Source organism: Chionomys nivalis, chromosome X, assembly GCF_950005125.1.
Source record: "Chionomys nivalis chromosome X, mChiNiv1.1, whole genome shotgun sequence".
Classification (NCBI taxonomy): Eukaryota; Metazoa; Chordata; class Mammalia; order Rodentia; family Cricetidae; genus Chionomys; species Chionomys nivalis.
The window spans coordinates 137398454-137421817 of record NC_080112.1 but is presented as its reverse complement, the minus strand read 5'-3'; the positions used below and the strand labels follow the sequence as shown (position 1 = coordinate 137421817).

The following is a 23364-nucleotide window of genomic DNA, read 5'->3' as shown; positions in this document are numbered from 1 at the left end:
TAAGTTATCAAATTTATTAATATTCAACATCTCCTAAAACATGAAGACTGACTGTAAATGTAAACCATGGGCCTGGGTGGTGATGGTCCGTTAGTTTACATTTACCAACAGTAACAAGTGGACCACTCTGGTTGGGGCAGCTGTGTTTGTGTGGGAAGTACTTGGGAAATCTCTGTATTTCCTCTCAATACTGCTATAAACTTAAACCTGCTCTAAAAATAACATCTTTAGAAATCAAAAATAACTAAGAACAAAGATATACTGTTTATTTACTGTTGCATAAAAACATCCCACAGTTCTGATGTCCTCATTCCATAGTCACGCGAATTAAGAGCATGGTTTTTCCTTTGCTTTCCAGGCCTTTTGTTAGACTGAGTTTTGCTGATCTCTCAATCAGACTTTGTTTTGGGCTGCACAGCAGATGCGTAATCAAAGAGGGGTCTGCAGTGTGCAGCTCACTCATTCTCGAAATTCCACTGATTCCAAGTGTCTGTTTTTGATTATGAAATCCATTTTCATAATCAACATTTTGAATGTGTGTGTGTGCTGTCTTGTTATCTCCAATTCTCTTTACTCAGACCTTACTGAACAACTCTTTTCTTTCACAAATATCAGTGTCCCTTGTGCTCCACCATTTCTCCATTCCCAAGCTGGGTAAGTCATTTATTCAGCTTAGTAGCTTTCCTGTTCTTTCTGATACCTCTTTAAATGTATTGCCTTGAGATTAGCTCTCATTCATACTATCTAGCTCACAAAATAACTGACACCAAAGCACAGCTTGCCTTTATTTCAAATAACTCAATTCAGTTCTCTGTCCCTTCTCTTCTGGATACACTAATAAGACAAAGTAAGAGTCTGAGTTTGTGACTGACGGTAGCGACAGATGGCAGGTCTTATTGGCTGGCAACAGTACAAGATGACCATCTGTCTCTGATATGATTGCACAGAGTATTAGATGTACCAGAACACTGAACACAGAACACTCTTTCAACAGCACACAGTGCCAGGGTTGTGGGAATTAATACTGAACAAGGCTGCAGGGAATTAGAGGGAAAGCCAGAAGTACATTCCTTAAGCTGCAAGGGCTAGTTCAAAGACGAGACAAGGCACTTTCAAAATTATACACAAATAAGCCTGGTAGACTACTGGGCTTCTGGCTTTTTAATGGTTCCAAAGCATAGCACACCTGGTATTCTTATAAAGGCTGAATAAACTGAGAAGCAAAGAGAATAATAATAATAATAATAATAATAATAATAATAATAATAATAATAATAATAATTTCCTCTCTACCTGACAATTGCCACTGGAATTCCAGCAGGCAGAAAGGCCAATGATCAGGATTTCTCTAAACGGGCTTCCTACCCTCTTCTTTCTTGAACACTAACTAATTGTATAACCAAAAGTCACCCCATAACCTCCAGTGTCACATGAAGTTAATTACTGCTGAGAACTGTATTCTGTATCTCTCCCCTTTAGAAACCGTTTGAGAATTTTATACATACAATGTGTTTTGAGCAAACCCACCCTCCGTTCTCAATCCTCCTACTCCTTCCATATCCCACCACCACCTTTCCCTCCCAACTAGAGGTAAAAGAGAAAATTTCTAGAAAGGTCTTTCACAGTCTAGGTACTACCTATATCACCCATTTTACCTTCTACTTTTCATACTGTTTTCTTATAATATGCTTACCTAAACTTTTACCACAGTACTCATAAGGGCAGGTCAAAATTATGCATACTTCTTTGAATGAATGAACCAACCTATCTCCTCACCTGCCTCCCTCTTTTCCTCCTTTTCTCTCTCTCTTCCCTTCCCTTCACCCTTAAATGGCACCCAGGGACCAATGCATGCCAGACAAGTGATCTATCATGAAGTTATGCCTCCCAATACTTTCTTTTACTTTTTACATAGGAGAGGTTCTCACTAAGTTGCCCATGCCATGTTGGCCTTAAACTTGCTTTGTAGCCAAGGCAAGTTTGCAATACTCCTGCCTCAGCCTCCTGAATCGTTGGGATTATAGGCCTGCATCACAAGGCCTGGCTTTTATTTGTCTTTCTAAAAGAGAAACATAATGTGCATAGACTCTTATGATCACGGAGATAGACATACTACTTACTAACTCTGATAATGGGCAAATGATGCAATGTCTCTGGTCTTTCACTTTTCTTATCTGTAAGTCAGGGAGAACAAAATAAACTTCATGCGTGTATCCTGTCTATTAGCCATGTGATAAGAACAAAATAAAACATATACAGAGACTTCCTTTGGAAAACATTGCCTGTTACCTACGTCTTTATGATCACTGGGATAATTCTGTCTTCCATGTTACAGTGATCCTTCCATTCCTGGGTGCTGAGTTCTCACTGAGTCCCATCTTCCTTTTCCAGGCTATATGGACTGTTCTCATCCTTCTGCTCTCTTCTTTCCTAGTGTCAGGTACACCTTACACTCCATTTGTGACCACAGCGACTTGTATAATGTCCAATCAAATAACAATCATAGCATCTCACCTTCTAGACTAAAAAGTTCCACGAGTGTGAGCACTCGGTTTTGTTCCCTAGGTAACTGGGACCCAGTACATGGCCAGTAGGCAGAAAACGTTCATCTCATAAATATTTACTGAAGAAATACATCATGTCTTATGCAGCTTCACCTGAAAAATCGTCTCAACATTTTTTTTTTTTTTTTTTTTTTTTTTTTTGGTTTTTTTGAGACAGGGTTTCTCCGTAGCTTTTGGTTCCTGTCCTGGAACTAGCTCTTGTAGACCAGGCTGGTCTCGAACTCACAGAGATCCACCTGCCTCTGCCTCCCAAGTGCTGGGATTAAAGGCGTGCGCCACCACCGCCCGGCTTTGTCTCAACTTCTAAGAAAGAGTTGTGACCATCTTTACTACTCTCTATAAATTACATGTAAGTTTTTCTCCGTTGGCCCAACTTAGCCGAGGTCATAGAGATATTTCTTTTTTTCTGAAAAATTTGTACCTTAAATGTCTCATTAACAAGGGACATGATTAAATACAATATTTATAACTCATGGACCAGAAACTACAAGTATAAAAATATAATTTAGAAATACTTAAATAAAAGCTGAAAACATCTGAAGCAAAAGTGAACCAATGTCGAGCATTCTTGCAAACTGAAGGTGGCACTTGATGCTGTACTTACAAATCCCAGTACTGCCAGAAGCCTACACATGTGCTTTAAAGTAAGAACTACTATAATACCTTACAAGCAAAGGAATAAAGCCTAGCACATATTTTTTTAATATTAAGAAATCACAAGATGGAGACTGGAGAGCTGGATCAGCAGTTAGGAACATGTACTGCTTTTGCAGAGGACCCAGATTTGGTTCCCAGCATCTACACAGTGGCTCACAACTGTCTATAAGTATACTTCTAGGTAATTCAATGCCACCTTTTGGCCTCTGGACACCAGGCATGCATATAGTATACATACATGTAGGTAAAACACTCAAACACAGAAAATAAATTAAATTCTAAAAAAAAAAATCACAACATACGTGTAATGATTCTTATCTGAAATCTCAATACTTGGAGGTTTGCGGGCAACTTGGGCTATATAACAAATACTAGGCTAGTCCAACTAACAGAAAGTAGTTTCAAAGAAATATCAGTGGCTAAAAATGTCTTATGCCTTTGCCCCTAACTCTATGTAGTCTTATACTTTTTTTTTTGGATTTTCGAGACAGGGTTTCTCTGTAGCTTTGGAGCCTGTCCTGGAACTACCTCTTGTAGACCAGGCTGGTCTCGAACTCACAGGAATCTGCCTGCCTCTGCCTCCCGAGTGCTGGGATTAAAGGCGTGCGCCACCACCGCCCGGCGCTAGTCTTATACTTTTAATTAAAAGAAGATTATTGGTTAAATTTTGAAAACCATGAAAAGGACAGGGAGTGCTGCACGACATTACGATGTAGCTTACTTTCATGTTCTAGAGATCTCAAGTCGGAATGCCTACTCCTTGCAATAAATAATCATTTCACATCTCAAGTAGACAACCTGAGTTAAGGGGAACCTGTAATGGCTGTCTGTCTTATTAGTGGTCAATATATTCTCTTTACAGGTATTGCCACTGCCATCAAACATTGTGACAATTTCTGCTAATCTTGCACTAATGGTTTTTAGTTAAGTGTGTAATTCGAAGAAAAATTATGAGGTGTTTTACTTTAATGTTTATGTTATGCACTATAGGTATACTAGCCAGAAAAATATATCTATGTTTTCAGCAGTTTAAAGCAAAAAGGAGTATACTTACCACAACTTGCAACACCTGTTCATTGTGAAGAGAGGAGGAAGAGGAGGAAGAGGAAGAAGAGGAGGAAGAGGAGGAAGAGGAAGAAGAGGGAGAGTCAGCCATCATCTGTGCCAAAGTCTGCATCAGTGTTTTTCCAAGGAGAAAAAATGAGCTGAACATGGCAATTACACCAAACACCATTCCAAAATTGAACCTGGCAACAAGGACAAAAACAAACATGTAAGTGTACAATTCTTCACAATGTATATATTAACAAAACAACTAACTGGCCACGTTTCATTACTTTTGAACAATGGGTGAAATTACCAAAAGCTGGTCTTGTTTATGCTATCTAAACTATCTGACTGACTCATAGGCAGTACGAACAAACTAAAATACTCTGACACCCAAAAAGCTGAATATTATTGCTAGTTTTAAAAGGGGGCTAGAGGGTTTCCTTTCCATTTGCTCATTTATATAGCACTGTTTGATTGTGTTTAATATAGTTAGGAATGCTCTTAAGATTGGGGCACGCATTCATTTTTCACCCATTCTACCATGTTCATCTTATTTTAGCTTCACTTTGTGATAAACTAGTTTAAGTACCAATGAAGTATCAAATCTAATACTTTTCTTATTCTGTTATTTTACACTTGGAACTAATCTGTTCGTTTTCATACATTCTGTTGTGAAATTGAAGGTTGTAGAATTGTTTATAATATTATTGTTTTTATTGTTCATAGAATTTGAAGTATTATCTATTTTTAATTATGATTTTTATTTACTTTTTTTTTTAAATAAATTATGGTCTAGGCTTAATCAGTTTTATCAGTGTTTTCAAAAAACTGAATTTTAGGTTTGCCTATTTTTATTACTATATACTTTTTTATTATCTAATTGTTTACATTAGTTTGAACACACCTGGAACTTACATTTATTTGTGAGATATTTGAGAGAGAGAGAGAGAGAGAGAGAGAGAGAGAGAGAGAGAGAGAGAGAAAGAGGGTCTCAGTAACTAACCGACTGGCCTGGAACTTGCTATGTTGTCCAGATTTCCCTCACATTCTCAATTCTCCTGCCTCGGTATTCTGAGTGCTGGGATTCCTACTCGAAGGTTTATTTTTTAACAAAAGGTAATTTAGAGGACACTATTCAAGAACCCCATATTCTCCGAACTAAGAACCTGTTCTGAGAAGCTGGTGGCATGGCTGGAGGTTAAGAGCACTGGCTGCTCTTGCAGAAGAGTCAGGTTCAGTTCCTAGTTTCTAGGACTACATGATGGCTCACAACTGTCTGCCACTCCAGTTCCAGGAGATCTCATAGCTGCCTGGTTCCTGGGAGTACTGCAAGCAGGTGGTACACATTCAGCAAAATAAACATACAAAATAAACATACATAAACATACAAAATAAAAGTAAATAAATCTTAAAAAAGAAATTGTTAGGACATTAGGTATTCCAAAGACCATGTAAAATACAAAACCATAAATTTCCCAAAGTGCCTTATTTACTTACTTATGTATATATTTTATTTTTACTTTATATGCATCCTCTGGAAGAACAGCAAATGTTCTTAATGGTTAAACCACCTCTCCAGTCTCTCTTATTTATTTTTGTTTGTTTGTTTGTTTGAGACAATGTTCTTATGTAGCTCAGACTGGCCTCAAACTTGAAATCTAACTTAGGATGGCCTCAAACTTGTGATCCTTCTGGAATAACAGGTATGCACCACTATGGTCAGGTACCATGATTTTTAGTGTATGAAAAAGCACAATGATACAATTGTATATATAATTAAATTACTAATTTAACCCCCAAAATTAAAGATGAAAAGTACCATTGGTAAAGCATCCTTGCTTTCCGCCGTCCCCAACTGTAAAAGGCACGATTAAAAACTGAAGTTTGCCATCTTATATGAAAAGGAGAGATGCTCAATCCATTGGTTTTCAGCCAGTCTTCATAAGAATGTTTAAAATACGCAGATGACTAGAGAAAGAAAAGTTCAGCATCACTCAAATTTGAAGAACACATTTATAACATAAGTAAAGAACTAAATAAAGGTTAAAACATAAAGAAAATAAGTACTTTGTATATGAAACCAAGATGTTAGTGGCTCAACAACACTGATTCTCAACCTTACTAATGCCGAGACCCTTTAACACAGCTCCTCGTGTTGTGGTGACCCCAACTTTAAAATTATTTTTGGCCGGGCGGTGGTGGCGCACACCTTTAATCCCAGCACTTGGGAGGCAGAGGCAGGCGGATCTCTGTGAGTTCGAGACCAGCCTGGTCTACAAGAGCTAGTTCCAGGACAGGCTGCAAAACCACAGAGAAACCCTGTCTCGAAAAAAACCAAAAATAAAATAAAATAAAATAAAATAAAATAAAATAAAATTATTTTTGTTGCTATTTCATAACTGTAATTTTGCTACTGTTATGAATCGTAATATAAATATCTGTGTTTTCCGATGGTCATAGGTTGAGAAACCACGGGTTGACAATATTTTTTGAGATAGTTTCACAAAACTCAGGCTGGCCTCATTTCCATATAGCCAAGGACAACCTGGAATTTCTGATCCTCTTGACTCCACCTCTCAAATACGGAGATTACAGGCATTTGACATGTCTGGTTTAAGTAGTGCTGAGGCAAACCTAGGAATTCATGCATGCTAGGCAAGCACTCCACAAACTGACCTACAATCCCAGCCTGAAATGTTTATAATCTTAAAGCCTTACATTTACCCTTCAAAGTATCAAAGGTGCAGATTAACTGGGTAGCTGGGTTAGGGTCCAGGGAAATAACAGTCCAAAAGCGAAATCTGGTTTATAGCCTACAATATAAGAACGGTTTTAAAATTTTAAGGGATTTCTTTAAAAAAAAAAAAAAACTGCTGGGGCTGTGGTTCTGTTAGTTACTTGTCTAGGTACTATGATAGAGGGCAGTTTTAAGAAGGGTTTAATTTGACTCACAGCTCGAGAGTATACCCCATCATGGAGCAGAAACTCTGGTGGCTGGAGCTTGGGGAGGTTGGTGGTGGAGGCAGCTAGTCACATTACATCCAGTCGGGAGGCAGAGGGAGCTGAGAGCTTGCACTTAGGTGCTTTCTCCTTCCCAGTCCAGTCCAGGAACCCACCTCATGGGAACCCACATTTAGGGTTGGCTTTTTTCCCTCAATTATCCTAATCAAGAAAATCCCTCGCAGCCCCATTCAGGAAATTGTTTCTGTGGTGACTCTAAATCCCACTAAATTGGTAGTCAGATGTGGAAATGGTAGGGAGACAAATATACATGTGAAATAAACTCAGTATTTTAATAAAGTAAAAAATAAATAAATAAATAAATAAATAAATCCCACTAAATTAACCATCAAAGTGGCCAGCACAGTGGTTTGCCCATAATCCCACCACTTCCCTTTAGAAGGAAAGGCAGAAGTATCTCTGCAAGTTCACAGCCAGCGTAGTTGACATCGTGAGTTCCAGGCTAGCCACATGCACACAGAGGAATGCTGTCTCAACCCTATCTCCTCCAAACAGACAACAAAACCCAAGAATATTTAACAGAGACTCCATGAACCATAAAGCTTAAGATACTTACTAATTTAGCCCTTAAAAAATCCCAACCTTGCCAGGCAGTGGTGGCATGCAACTTTAATCCTAGCATTGTGGAGGTGGAGGCAGGTGGCTCTCTGTGAGTTCAAGGTCAGCCTGGTCTACAAGTCGAGTTCCAGGACGGCCAGAGCTACAGAGAGAAATCCTGTCTCGGGGTGGGGTGGGGGGACAAACTTGACCCCTGCTTAGAACAAAAATGCAAGCCACATATTTAATTTTAAATGGTCTAGTAGCCAGATTTTAAGATGGGGAGATTCATTTTCATGTATTTGTAATCTATAATAGCCAAGTTATCATTTTAATGTGTAATCATTTTAAGAACACTGAGACACTTGTTTCTAGTATTCTTTGAAATGTGGCATCAAAATTATACTCATAGCACGTCTCCATTCAGAAAAGCTTTTCCAAATGCTAGGTAGCCACATAAAGCTAATAACTACCACAGTGGACAGCACAGGCTATTTTACCTCCACACAAAGGAAAGAAGTCTTTCGAGATCATTTTTAGACTTCCGGTGGCTTCCACAGCAGCTCTTAAATTTCCCCAGGGGTTCCAGTGCTAGCTGCTTATAGACAGTCTCAAGTCTTATCTTTTCGAAAGCTTGACTAAAGGTAGATCTATAAATACCAAGGCAGTTATAGAAAGCCCCGGAAGTACTGTCATCTATATGAAAAATACATTTGTCCTACAAGGCTATGCCAGCTCTTTTTCCCATCATAAAGATTGACCTGAGTCTGAACGCCAGTATCTGTAATTGCCTCTACTTTCTTCTGACACCATTTTAAGTCTGCTTGTTTCCCAGGAGACTGGGACACCTGTGCAGCAGCAATCTCCTGTGGAAAGCTAGAAAAGTCAAAGGCAGAACAGAAGACCAAGAGAAGGTGAATGCTCTTAAAAATAAGGCAAGGTCTCGGACACTGGAAAGATGGCTTAGCCCATAAAGTAGTGACTGCTCTTCCAGAGGACCCAGATTCAAATTCCAGTACCCACATGGTGGCTAAGAACCAGCCTTAACTCCAATTCCAGGGGACCTCACCATCTCTTCTGGCCACCAAGGGCAATGAATGCATGCAGTGTACATACAAGCAGACAAAACAGTCATATTCACCACTTTTTTTATTTTTTAAGATTTATTTAACTTTATTTTATGTGCATTGGTGTGAAGGTGTCAGATGCCCTGGAACTGGATTTTCAGACAGTTGTGAGCTGCCATGTGGGTGCTGGGAATTGAACGTGGGTCCTCAGGAAGAGCAGTCAGTGCTCTTAACCACTGAGCCATTTCTCCAGTCCCATATTCACCTTTTTTAAAGGTAAGGTCTCTCCGTTCCCCAGACACTGCGCAGGGTGCCATTGCTCTGGGGTTGACACTTTCATGAAGATAGAGGATGCCCCAGAAATTAAAGCCACATCCTCATCACCCACTTACTTGTGCAGTGACAGACTGCACAAGTCTGATGAGTTCCTTTTATTTAGGAATTCTTTCCACATATGAAGCAAGAAGAAATCACGTGGCTTTTTTTTTTTAACCTAATCAGCAAATTACTGTGGCCTGTGCTGCTAAGCACTATGCCCAATCCACTGCGTCAGTGGTGCCCAAACAAATGTGCAGGGGGATCTTGGTAAGCTGCAGACTTCAACTGTACAGGGCTGTGGTGAGACCTGAGAGGCTGGCACTCTAACAAGTGTTACTGGTCGTTGGCCTTCGGATCTAGGTAGTATATTATGGAGATACATTAATATAATCCTCTCCATAATTTCAAGTGACCCTTCCTGTTGCTGTTTAAAGAAATGGAGGCTTAGGTATTAATTTGCCCAAGGTCACAAAGGTTAGGAATTGACAGAGTCTAGCCCTCCTAAGGATAACACTTTAAAGTTTAAGTAAGACAAAGAAGCACAGGGACCATTTCATTTTACTGTTATCTAAGACACGATGCCGTGAGGCATTTTGTTTAAAAGAACACGTGACGGTTTTACTATTCATGATCGTAATTTTTAAACCCTTGGGAATTTCTACGCTTATGTTCTCCACACCCATTCCATGCTAAGGGTGTCTAAAGCATGTGCTCAGACAACTGGTGAAATTTCTTCTTACCATTCCAACACCCACAACTTTCAAAAAACACACTGCATGCCACGGGTGTGTAGTAGCAAATGTGTCAATCTAAACTCTTGGGACTTAAGCATGCTACTTTAAAACATGCTCTGTGGGTCAGGACCATCTGCAGAACAGAGGAACTGGTTGGAAATACAGAATCTCAGCTTTCCTTCCAGACCTGCTGAAATCAGAATCTAAATTTTAACAGGAACCTCGAGTACTCATGTGCACTTTCGAGTTAGACACCGGTGATTTAAATCACGTTCTGATTTCGATTCATCCCAATACCAGTAGGGGCTCAAGGGTCGTAACCTTAGCACAAAGAAGGAAAACAATGCCATTTCCTAAGAGGATGTTTTAATTTCTTTCCTCCTACCAGCCTGGTCTACAAGAGCTAGTTCCAGGACAGGCTCCAAAGCCACAGAGAAACCCTGTCTCGAAAAACCAAAAAAAAAAAAAAAAAAAAAAAAAAAAAAAAAAAAAATTTCTTTCCTCCTTCGAGCCCTGCCTCCCAAGCCCACACCACAGGCTCCTCCCGGGAAGAAGCCAAAAGCTGCAGGGACCCGGAGCCCGCAATGCGGCTGCGGCGCAGGCCGCCACACCCCTCCCGCAGCATGCCCCGCTTTATTTACTCCGCCGGACGGGTGCGCCACGCGGAAGGGTGCGCGTAGACACCACCGGCAGAGCGGGTTCCAGCTCCTCCCGCCCACCGGAGGAAACTTGGCAAAGGAGCAGGAAAGGCCTCAGGCAACACAGGGCCATGCGCACCAGCCTTGGACTCCACCGGCTAAGGCCTTAGGCCCGAGGCCCTCACCTTCAACACCAAGTCGGCCAGGTAGACGGCGGTCCAACCACCCACCACCACCACCAGCAGCGACACCGGAATCATGGTAGCAGTGGATGGACGGTGGGCTCCGGCGTCCTCCTCCTGCGATCCACACTCAGTCTACCGCCCGTCGCCTTTCAGCCCCAGCATCCGCGCAGGAACCAAGTTGCTACCGGGTCCCTTGCTCCACTGGCAACGTTTCCCTCCGGACCCTTCCGGTGAGGACACTCAGCCGGTTTGGTGCGTGCCGGAAAAAGCACGAGTTTCTTTTCCTGGGACGCTCCGGCTCAGTAGTTTTCGGCTGCTAGAGTTCTAGTGTTTCTTTAGGCTTGGCCCTCCCTGCTGTCTGCTTTCCCTTCGCACTGATTTTAATCTCCGGTTTGTTGTGCTTTTTTGTTTTAGGTTATCAAAAATAATGATACACCCCCACATTCAAATCAACCACGTCTCTTTGTAACCGGTTTGTTTACGGCCACATCGTAATGGAGATCTCACTTCTTTGTGTTGGTGTTTTGACAAATGTAACTCTCTGTGTACCATAGTCCAAAAGGTAGCATTTCTATTCCTGGAATTTCCTCCTAGCTTCCCTTCCCTGTCATTTTTTTTCCCCTTTCCCGTTCTAATTTTTTTAATATTTAATTTTGCATAAATAGAATCGCACTGTTTAAATAGGGATTATTTCACGCGACATTTTAATTGCCACTTTTGTTTGTCTTTTTTGTTCTGGTTTTTTTGTTTGTTTGTTTGTTTGGTTGGTTGGTTTTGGTTTTGGTTTTTCGAGACCGTTTCTCTGTAGCTTTGGAGTCTGACCTGGAACTCACTTGGTAGACCAGGCTGGCTTCGAACGCATGGAGATCCGCCTGTCTCTGCCTCTCAAGTGCTGGGATTAAAGGTGTGCACCACCATTGCCCAGCTGAGACCCTGTCTTAAAAACAAAAACAGCCGGGCAAGGACAGCCAGCGCTGTTATACAGAGAAACCCTGTCTTGGGGGGAAAAAAAAGCCAGGGTCTCAGTATGCAGTCCTGGCCTGGCATTCACTATGTACACCAGACTGGCCTTGAGCTCTCAGAGATCCACCTGCACCAAATACCTGACTGTTGATTATTTTTTTTAATATTTATTTATTATTTATTATGTATACAATGGTCTATCTGTGTGTATGTCGAAGGCCAGAAGAGGGCACCAGACCTTACTACAGATGGTTATGAGCCACCATGTGGTTGCTGGGAATTGAACTCAGGACCTTTGGAAGAGCAGGCAATGCTCTTAACCACTGAGCCATCTCTCCAGCCCCTGGTGATTAATTTTTAAAAAACTACTATTCCATATTGGATGGAGCTTTAGGGCTGGCAAAATTACTCATCAGGTAAAGGCACTTGCTGCCAAGTCTACCTACCTGAGTTCAATCCCAGGGAATGATTTGACGAGAGAACCAGCCCTTGCAGATTGTCCTTTGATCTACTCACACATGAAATAAGTAAATAAATAAGTTAGGTAAAACTTTTAAAAATTGGAGCATTGACCATCTATCAGTGAAGTAGAGTGTAGTTCTCAGCTTTGGTTGCACATTACCTTCACCAGGGGCCTTTAAAATTCCTGATGCTTATTGTCCAGCCTGAAGCAATTCAATCAGGCTCCGTGAAACAGACCCAAGTCTGTATCCTTTCCATCTCAATCATGTCAGTGTGCAGCCCAAGTATAGAGCCACTAAACTAGATAATCTCCTGAGGGAAGGACCTCAGGGTTTTTGGAGCATGCCGAGGATGTACTGTAACTAACCCTGAGTTACCCACTCTAGCTGCATTTTCTCTTTTTTAAAATGAAGTGTCTGTATCCCAAACTGACCTCAAATCCCTAGACAGCAAAAGAAACTTCTGGTCCTCTTTATCTCCACTTTCTGCGTGCTGAGATGAGTTAGAAATGTGAGACAAAGTTACATCTGCTTTATTGGGACTTCAGCTCCAGAGCGGAAAGAAGGGAGCTAACTCTGGACAGAGGCTATCAGGCTGCCTTAGTGGAACAAAAGGAGCAGCATGCTTTTACTGGTTCTTTTTGGGGAGAATGGGGTGATTTGGCAATTGTCTGGCTATCATAGAAAGATAGGCGTGCACCACCACTACCCAGCTATACTTTAAATTTTTAACTTTATAACAGTAAATTTTAAATGGTCTTGGATTTTCTAAGCTTTTAATCCCTCTAACAAAAAATGACAGGCATTGGCTGAAACAATAAGCTGTATAAATATATTTACTGCTCAAATTTCACAAAACTAAATGAACATGATTGAAATTTTATTTGCATACCATTTTTCAAACGTTCTTCTGTATAAATGTGTTACAATTTGTACTTTTGAATTTCCCAGTCTATTGGTACAATGTTACATTTGATTTGACCTTTGTTTGCTTTTATATAATGGCTCTGAGGCTTTAACCTTGTTCCTTCCTGGGAGGAGACTATTAACTTAACAATGGAAATGGCTTCTCTTTTGTTAGCCTGGAGCTTTGTCTGGACCACTTGCTGGGACAAGTACCAGCTACTGTGTGGCTATCTGTTAACCCGAGATGTAAAGGAAGTGAGTTGATTGTGATTTTCGGTTCCCAGCCTAAAAATTTAGTTATTCATCTGAGTTGATTTTCCTACCAGGAACCCAGCAGTCAAAACAAAGCACTGAATTGAATCCTGCTGGTTGCTGGAATTTCGCAGCTGTGGAAGCCAGTTGGTGGCAGCAGAAGAGGCAAGATAGGAGACAGAATGGCAGTGAGGATTAAAAAAGATCAAGGTATTTTTCAGTAAAATAAACTTGAGACTTAATTTGCAAAACATTTTGGATTTCTGTCAAGGAACTGTTTTAAATAAAGGACACATAACTGAGCTTTTATTCATAGAATTTCCGTTTCTTGCATTATTTTTAGAGGGACATCAAGTATGTATTTTTGGCTGAGTGCAAACAGCTGTTTATTAAAAATTGATACTTGGCAGAAACAGAATATCACTATCTTCTAACTTCTGCGATAAAAAATATACATGAAATATAAACTTTAAAATTGTATAATTTTAAATTAAAGAATTGATATTCAGTAGTCATTGAATAATATATTCATGTTTTCAAAGCATGCTGTGTAGTGAATATATCATTTTTATTTTTCAATCAAAATATGAGTATTCAAAAATTGAGAGTTTGCTATTACATGCGTCAATATTTATTTCTCATCAATTTAAGCTGATCATTTGCTCCTGGGGTTATTATTCTTTACATTTCTGATACTACATCTGACCAACCAGTATTAATTAGTGTGTGCCGTCAAATTCAGTGGATGTATTTGTTATTCTTTCGGTCCCCACCCTAGCCACACTCACTTCTTTTTTACCTCTGACCTCCGCCGCCATCTCTCTCTCTCTCTCTCCTTCTGTTCTCTCCGGGTGTACACAGGGGGCTTTGCCTCTCTCCTCCCTCCTCCTCCCTCCTCCTCCTCCTCCTCCTCCTCCTCCTCCTTCTTCTTCTCTCTCCCTCTCTCTCTCTCTCTCTCTCTCTCTCTCTCTCTCTCTCTCTCTCTCTCTTCCCCCCCCCCCTCTCTCTCCCTCTCTCCCTCAATAAATGTTTTATGGCTACCTTTTGTGTCTGTGGGTCTGCTCACATGCGCCCGCTGTGCTGGGAATTCTGCCGCATGGCTCCCCGCTGATGGGAACTCTGCCACCGCTCGGGTGCCTCGAGTGTCGAACTCCGGAGCCCGGCCGCCCTGCTGGCATCCGCTGGAGCTCGCTGCGCTCCATGAGCCCGGGGGACCCTTCCACATTTTTCAAGAACAACAGTATTTACTTTTTAAAGATTTATTTTTATTATTTTTAACTTTGAAGGCCAGAGGTGGTGTATCCCCTGGAGTGGCAGTTACAAGCTGTAAACCACCCAGCTTGTATGCTAAGAGTCAAACTCATATCCTTTCTAAGAATAATGTATGCTCTTAACCACTGAGCTATCTCTCTAGCGACGACCCCCCCCCCCCGCCCGCCACTGGATTTAAACAGCAAATATTTATGATTTGTGTGTACCACATATCTTCATGACATGTCAGGTTGCACATATGGAAACTTGACAATCACAGTGTCAAGGCTGTTATGGTTTTCTGTCTCTTTAAGAGACAAGCCACGCCCACTCCCTCCCCCATCCGCTGAGGCAGGCTGATCTTCTGCTTCTGGCCTGAACTCACTCTCTTTTCCATCTTTTCCATCTTCCTCTCGGAGAGGCAGCTTCGTTTCTGCCTCTCTCCCCACTTCTCTGCTTCCCCCTTCTCTGTCTCTTTCTCCTTCTCTCTCTCTGTCTCTCTCTCTCTTTCTCTCTCTGTCTCCCTGTCCCCCCTTCACCCTTTCTCCTCTATAAACCCCTGAATAAATATTCAACCTCACTCTGCAAGTCGTGTCCATCCATGTCTCTGTCTCCTGCTGGCCCACCACGTGTCTCCCCGCCTGGGACCAGCAGCCATCTCTGCCTGGGACTGGCTGCTCTCAGGGCCTGCTGCCTGCTGCCACATGGCCTGATACCACTGCTCGGGCCAACGCTCTGGGACCGGCAGCCATCTCTACCTGGGACTGGCTACCACGATTTGGGACCTACAGCATTTCTGCTACCTACTGCCACCAGGGATCTTGCAGCATTTTTAAAATATATATATAAAACCGGCCATAGTTCCAGGTGAGGTTTAAGATTCATCTGTTGAGTAGAAACTGACTAGCTGAAGATTCGTAGTCAGAAGCAGCCCCACAAATGGGATTACCAGGTGAAGGAAAATATTTTCTGAACCTGTGTTAGGAGGAAGTCTTTTTTTCTTCTCTTCTCCTTTTGCTTCCACTTAGCTTTACAGTCAGTTGGATAAAATCTGTCCTTCCACTTTGTTCTACAAATATGTTCTACAGTGGAACAGTGGATTGGCCTTCAAGAAGCCAGTGATCTTGGTCCTTTCATCTTCATTTATTTTATTGTATGTGCCACAGTATGGGTACCTTCTGGAGAAGAATGAAAGAATCTTCAGCAGCTATTATATCAGAAGTATGTGCACCATGAAAACACTTTTTCCTCGGGTTAGAGCAATCCAGTTGCAGTCTCTGTAGGTAGTTTTAATACCTTGACATATCTTTCATCTAAAGTGTATACTTTCCTTTTTATTCATGATGACTTTTAATATGTGGTGGTTGTGATTCTATCTTGTTAAACATATGGCAAAAATATTACTAAAATCTTTGGCCATCATGTAATTGGTCTTTCCTGAGGCTGGCTTACTAATGTTCTGTTCTGATTAGAGTACCAAAGGGGGTGGACAAGATAAAAATATATGCTTATGATTCTTGTCACTCTTAGCCATCATTGAGTTTGCTATATTATTTATAGCAATAGCATGACTTGCTTCTTCATGTATTTTCCACCCCATGTATGGGTCTTCAAGTTGTTATATTAATAGCTGCATAAGAGCTCAAAAATCTCCCAGCAACCAAGCACAAGCAGAGCTGAGTTCATCAATGATTCATCATTTGTCCAACTTCAGCATGGCTTGCAGTTGTTTCTTGACATCTAATCTATGATGTATGAAAGACCCCCAGTGTGAGGAGACTCTCACTCAAGTCTCGGGATAACACGACCCCCCCAGTAACTCACGAGAGACCGTCCTTGCTGCAATCACATGAGGCGAGGCTTTAATCGATGAGAAGGGAGTCAGTGCACTGAGGCTGAGACTCATAACCCACACAGGGGAAGAGTTCGACCCTGAGTGACCTGGAGAAGGGGCTTTTATAGGAAGAAACCACAGCCCAATAATCTAAAAGGGGCAGGGAGAAAATCACAAGGGGACAACTCCCTGCCTCTCAAGATCACTCAAGGTCATAATCAGCTAGTTCCTGAAACACAGTATTCCAAAAATACCAATGATAATCACAAGGGGGAAACTCCCTGTTTTTCAAGATTATTCTCAAGATTACAATCTAACTATCTTCAGCTAGTTCCTGAAACACAGTCACTGAACTGGCTAATCCTAGATTTGGTTTTTTTTTTTTGTTTTGTTTTTCGAGACAGGGTTTCTCTGTGGTTTTGGAGCCTGTCCTGGAACTAACTCTGTAGACCAGGCTGGTCTCGAACTCACAGAGATCCGCCTGCCTCTGCCTCCCGAGTGCTGGGATTAAAGGCGTGCGCCACCATCGCCCGGCTCTAATTCTTCTTTTCCTGCTTAGATTTTTGGCTATTTTCTTCCTGCTGGGGGAGGGGGGAAAACCTGGATTTATCCAGGGCTTTCTTTGGGGATACCTGGATTTATCCAGGGCTTTCAATGTCCATATAAAGTAGCACAATTAGTAATATTATAGCCTTTCAATACACCACAGAATACAATTAAAACTGTTTTTACTAATATTTTGTAAAAGGGCTTAAATAGAATTCACAACTTCAGCAAATCACAGAAATTCTTCATCTTTATTTACTGAATAGAGACAGATGTCAGTCCAGCTGTTACTGCTTTCTATACAATTTTTGCTTCATGATATTCATGCCAGGTGTAATCCATTGCCTTGTTTGTGAGCTGGGCCTAGTGATAGGCTTTTAACAAAGACGACATGGTAAAAATCTTTAATTAAGAAAATTAGTTAATTAAAAACAATGACTTCCATCTTGTATACCCAGCAGCCAATGAGAAGCCAAGGCCATGGCCCAACAGGTGGTGAGAAACTAAATTGTGCCCACAAGCACTTAAGTGAGAACCTATAGCAGCCTGAGTTCAAAGACCTGTACTTGAATGAAGATAGGGGATTTTTGGTTTTCAGTTTTTGTTTCTATTTTGTTCTGTTTTGCTTTGCATTACTTTGTTTTGCCTTTTCAAGGCAGGGTTTCTCCATGTAGTCCTGGCTGTTCTGGAACTTGCTCTGTAGACAGACCAGCCTGACCTCGAATTTACAGAGGTCTACCTGCCTCTGCCTCCTGCATGTAGGGATTAAAGCAATGCATCACTACTACCCAGCATTCATTCATTCATTCATTCATTCATTCATTCATTTTGAGGTAGGATCTTACTATATAGCTCTGACTGACTGTCCTGGAACTCATTTTGTAGATCAGGCTGGCCTTAAGCTCACAGGGATCCCCCTGCCTCTGCCTCCTAAATCCTGGGATTGAAGGTGTGCATCAACATGCCTGGTGAAGATATGATTCTTGACATCACTGCAGAAAACTATTTCAGGACTAACCACTTTTTACTTATTTTTTATTGCTATGATAAGACACTATGACCAAGGTGACATTTAAAAGAAACTAATTTGGGAGCTCATGTTTTCCCAGGGTTAGAGTCCATGATCATCATGGTAGGGAGCATGGGAGCAGGTAGGCAGGCAGGCAGGCATGGCCCTGGAGCAGTAGTTGCGAAACCTTACATCTTGAGACACAACCACAAGCCAGAAAGGATCACACTATATGGCATAAGCTTTCGAAATCTTTTTTTTTTTTTTTTTTTTTTTTGATTTTCAAGACAGGGTTTCTCTGTAGCTTTTTGGTTCCTGTCCTGGAACTAGCTCTGTAGACCAGGCAAGCTTTCGAAATCTTAAAGCCTGCCCCCAGTGACATACCTACTCCAACAAGGTCATACCTCCTAACTCTTCCCAAACAGTTCCACCAATGGGGAACCAAGTATTCAAACATATGAGCCTATGAGGGCCATTCTCATTCAAACCACCCCAGCCAGTATGAAGCAAAGTTGTTTGTTGGGAAGAGATTTTAAGCATGATAATGGGGAGGGCATGATAGAGGCACACAGGAAGACGATAAGGCACAACCAAATGTAGGTCTGGACTTTTTAGCAGAGTCCTACTATGTGTCTATAATAGTCCTGTAAATAATTTTGGTGACTCCTGATGTGCACTATATAGGGTTACCATTGATAAGGCTGAATTCTAGGTCACAAGGGTTGCATGGCAAGTTTGTTTTTGAGGTAAGTGTGCATGTCTGTCTGCCTGTCTCTGTCCCTCTGTGTGTATTGCATATGTGTACAGTTGCATGTTCCTTTGCACACACGTGGAAGCCAAGGAGGACATTGGATGGCTTGCTCTATCACTGTCTATGTTACTCCCTTGAGTTAGGGTCTCTCACAGAACCTGGAGCTAGACTGGTGGTCAGCCAGGCCCCAGAAATTCTCCTGCCCATTTCCATAATCTTGGAATTACAGGTGAATGTGACATGTAAAGATGCTGGTTTATACATGACATGGGGCATGTATGGATGTTGGAGGAGGCTGCTAGTTAGTTTCTGGTCACTTAGCCCCAAAATAATCACACAGAAACTGTATTAATTAGCCGGGCGGTGGTGGCGCACGCCTTTAATCCCAGCACTTGGGAGGCAGAGGCAGGCGGATCTCTGTGAGTTCGACACCAGCCTGGTCTACAAGAGCTAGTTCCAGGACAGGCTCCAAAGCCACAGAAAAACCCTGTCTCGAAAAACCAAAAAAAAAAAAAAAGAAAGAAACTGTATTAATTAAATCACTGCTTGGCCCATTAGCTCTAGCTTCTTACTGGCTAATGCTTACATATTAATTTAACCCATTTCTATTAATCTGTGTATCACCACGTGGCTGTGGCTTACCAGCTAAAGTTCCAGCATCTGTGTCTGGCAGGGCTACACGGCTTCTCTCTAACTCCTCCTTCTTTCTCCCAGCATTCAATTTAGTTTCCCCTGCCACCTCTATTCTTGCACAGGCCCAAGACAGTCTTTATTAACCAATCGTACTCAAGCATATTGAAGGCAATCCCACATCATGTGGAGGTGTTAGTGTTTACTCCACATCTGTTTGAGATGGTCTTATGTTGTATATCCTTGTGTAAGACAGAGTAGCTAGCCTTCAAGCTCCTAAGCATGCACCCACCAGCTTCAGGGCATTTTCCTGTTTCTACTGTTTCTACTTCCCACCTTGCCATAGAAGCTCTGGGATTCCAGACAAGTCAGTGCTTTATCCATTGAGCTATCTCCTCACTGTCCATATTTTAAAATTCTTTTTTTTTTTTTTTTTTTTTTTTTTTTTGGTTTTTCGAGACAGGGTTTCTCTGTGGTTTTGGAGCCTGTCCTGAAACTAGCTCTTGTAGACCAGGCTGTTCTCGAACTCACAGAGATCCACCTGCCTCTGCCTCCCAAGTGCTGGGATTAAAGCTGTGCGCCACCACCGCCCGGCACTAAGAATTTATTTTTTTTTAATATTTATTATGTATACAATATTCTGTCTGTGTGGTATGCCTGCAGGCCAGAAGAGGGCACCAGACCCCATTACAGATGGTTGTGAGCCACCATGTGGTTGCTGGGAATTGAACTCAGGACCTTTGGAAGAGCAGGCAATGCTGTTAACCTCTGAGCCATCTCCCCAGCCCCCCATATTTAAAAATTCTTATTTGGAAATATTTCCATATGAAAAGTATATTGTCTCCAGCTATGGAGATGATGGTTTAGTTGTGGAAGCATGAGGACCTGAGTTTGGATCTCCAGCACCTATATTGAAAGCTGCTTGTCTAAACTCCTGTGTTGGGGGACCACAGCTGGGTGGCTTTCCAGAGTGAACTCCAGGTCCAGGGAGAGACCCGGTCCCAAAATAAAAAAAAAAGGTGGAGAAGTGATTGAGAAGTCCACCTGAGTACATGCATGCACATCCTGATGGTACACATATGAACACGTGTACCACATGCACAGATTTAAACAAGATAAGAACAGGAGCATTGTCTCGAGGCAATATTCACAATGCATTTTGTTGGAATTCTTTACTCACATAGCAGAAGACTTCAACGAAAGATCCTGAAGTAAGTGGCTCCTTTTCCTTCCCATGTCCCCTTAATTCCCCTTGTCTTTCTGTTCTGCTTCAGTAGCTTAGTCACTGTTCTTTTGCTGTGAAGAGACACCAGGATGAAGGCAACTCTTATCAAGAAAAGCATTTAACTGTAGGACTGCTTACAGTTTAAGAGGTTTAATCCCTGGGAAGCATGGCAGGGTGCATGGTGGCACAAAGCAGACATGGAGCTGGAGAAGTAGCTAAGAGTTCTATACCCTGATCTGTAGGAGCAGGTGGGGAGAGGGAGAAGAGAAAGAAGAAACAGGAGAGAGGGAGAGAGAGACTGGGCCCATCATGGAGTTTTGAACTTCAAAGCCCACTCTCAACTGTTGAACCATATATCTAGCCTGTGGAATATAGATTTTTAATTGGTTCAATTTAAGGCTAGAACGCATTGTTCTATGAAATATGAGGGTTGTCAAAAACAAAATAACAATTTTCTTTCGTGTTTTCTAAGATTTTCTAAAGAATTTTTTTACTTGTATCACTTTTGCAGAAAGCATAAATTGTGTCAACTATTCCCATAGATCATTTACAAAGTATAGTTTGCACTTTGTTTGAAGCCATTTTAAGTTATAACAGCATACAATAGAGTGGGTAATTTATAAAAAACATAATTTCATTTTCATACTCTTATACAGGCTTGGATGTCCATTGTTAAGGTGCTGGCATCTGGTGAGCATTTCCCTTTGTTAAAAGATTTATTCATTCTTACTTATGTATTATACCACGTGCATACCTGGTGCCCACAGAAGCCAGAAGGGGGCATCAGCTCTCCTGAAGCTGGAGTGTCAGATGGTAGTGAGGCGCCGTGTGGGTGCTGGGAATTTAACCTGGGGCTTCTGCAAAAGCAGCAAGTACCCTAGTGACTCATCTCTCCAATCCCATTCATTCTGCCATGAAAGGAAGCAGAGCTAGAAAACACGAATGGTTGAAATTTCCTCCTTTGAAATGGCAGAGCCCTCGTGGTTCCATTACCTCTGTGAATTGCCACAATACCAATAAAATGCTGGCATGAGTTTTGGAGGGGAAATTGTTCAAATCATAGCATATTTTCTGTGTAAATATTTTTTTTAAATATTTATTTATTTATTACATATACAATGTTCTGTGTGTATACCTGCAGGCTAGAAGAGGGCACCAGACCCCATTACAGATGGTTGTGAGCCACCATGTGGTTGCTGGGAATTGAACTCAGGACCTTTGGAAGAGCAGGCAATGCTCTTAACCGCTGAGCCATCTCTCCAGCCCCTCTGTGTAAATATTGTATAATAGTCTATGCATATTCACAAAGAACATTTCATTCATCCCATTTTAATGGATTTGAGGCAGCATCGCAAACTGGCAAGCAGCTGCACTTGGCCCTTTCAGTTTTCCATCTACTTATCCAGTTATCTTATCATTCAGACAATTGAGAACTGCTGAGTTCTTATCCATTCAGCTCCAACCTGCCAAAGGTCAGCCGCAATGATATGGATTTCAGCAAATCAAATGATGCAAAAAGTTTAAACATGGTTTTAGAGCTCAGCAAAAAATTGGTCAAAGAAATTTTTCATGCAGGAAACATGATCGTATCATCGATTTTTCATTACCCTTTCAGAAAATGGAATTGTCCGCTATGTAATATTATATAATTCCATGAAAAGCTTTTGTATCCAATTAGCTGTAAAAACATAACTGCTAGAAGGCAACCATGTGTAGCAAAATCATTTAATCTTTGTAAATTTAAAGTTTCCTCTAATATGTAAAGTAGTATTTCAAAAATTATCTTATAGTATACTTTATAGTCTCCTTAAGCAATATAAGGATCCAAGCCTTTTACATTCTTCTGCAATAATTCTTAAGTGTAAATATGCATTAGAATCTTCCAAACCACCCTGGTTCTGTCATAAGACAATATGGGTGGCTGAGACTCTTTGTCCGTGTTTACATATGCTCTGGGCTTCTATAGGATGTCTTTATTTGACCACAAATCAGTTTGCATCATATGAAAACTCTCCCAATATAAAACACAAGTACTGCGTCAAATGAGGAAAGCATCCTGGTAGATGCATAGTTACTTGGGAGTGAATTTCATGGTAGAGTACTTGCTGAGCATGTGCAAGGCCCTGGGTATCTCCAGCAGCAACACCCCAAACAAACAAAGGGAGAATAATAAGACAGCTGTAGTTACTTATCACTTATCCATGAATACACAATCTAGGGGGAAAATCTGTTAGTGTTTAAACTTGATATGTACCCCAAATTCATGGTTCCTACTGCAACAGTATTCAAAGGTAAGAGGTGATTGGATCGTTCAGTGCTATATCCTCATCAGTGGATTAATCCCACTGATGGATTCAAAGCTTAGTGGGCTATTGGAAGGTGGTGGGCAATAGGAGGTGGAGCCTGTTAGGAAGTAGCTCACAGGAGGCATGCTTTGCTTTTAAAGGCTATATGTTGGGCTGGAGAGATGGCTCAGAGGTTAAGAGCACTGACTGCTCTTCCAGAGGACCTGAGTTCAATTCCCAGCAACCACATGGTGGCTCACAACCATCTGTAAGGAGATCTGGCGCCCTCTTCTGGTGTGTGGGAAGCAGAATGTTGTACACATAATAAATAAATAAATTTAAAAAAAAAGATACTTAAAAAAAAAAGAAAAAGAAAAAAAAAGGCTATATGTTATCCATAGCTCCTTTCAGTCACTCTGCTTCCTGATTTCTACGAGGTGAGCAGCTTTGTGCTAATACAATTAATCACCATGACATGAT

The 23364-nt window shown here is 41.4% G+C and overlaps 1 protein-coding gene across 2 annotated transcripts in view; it reads right to left on the bottom strand.

Moving 5' to 3' along the window:
• Nucleotides 1–10961, bottom strand: part of Mbtps2 (membrane bound transcription factor peptidase, site 2) — a 43336-nt gene extending 32375 nt beyond the window's left edge. Inside the window, exons 1-3 of one of the 2 annotated variants that reach the window (XM_057759492.1) lie at nt 10772–10961; nt 6091–6239; nt 4276–4468 (exon numbers count right to left, since the gene is read on the bottom strand). In XM_057759492.1, the coding sequence (XP_057615475.1) occupies nt 4276–4468; nt 6091–6239; nt 10772–10846 (417 nt within the window). In that variant the 5' untranslated portion in view covers nt 10847–10961. The remainder of the gene's footprint in view (nt 1–4275; nt 4469–6090; nt 6240–10771) is intronic. The other variant, XM_057759493.1, reaches the window with a different exon arrangement.
• Nucleotides 10962–23364: the final 12403 nt, after the last annotated feature.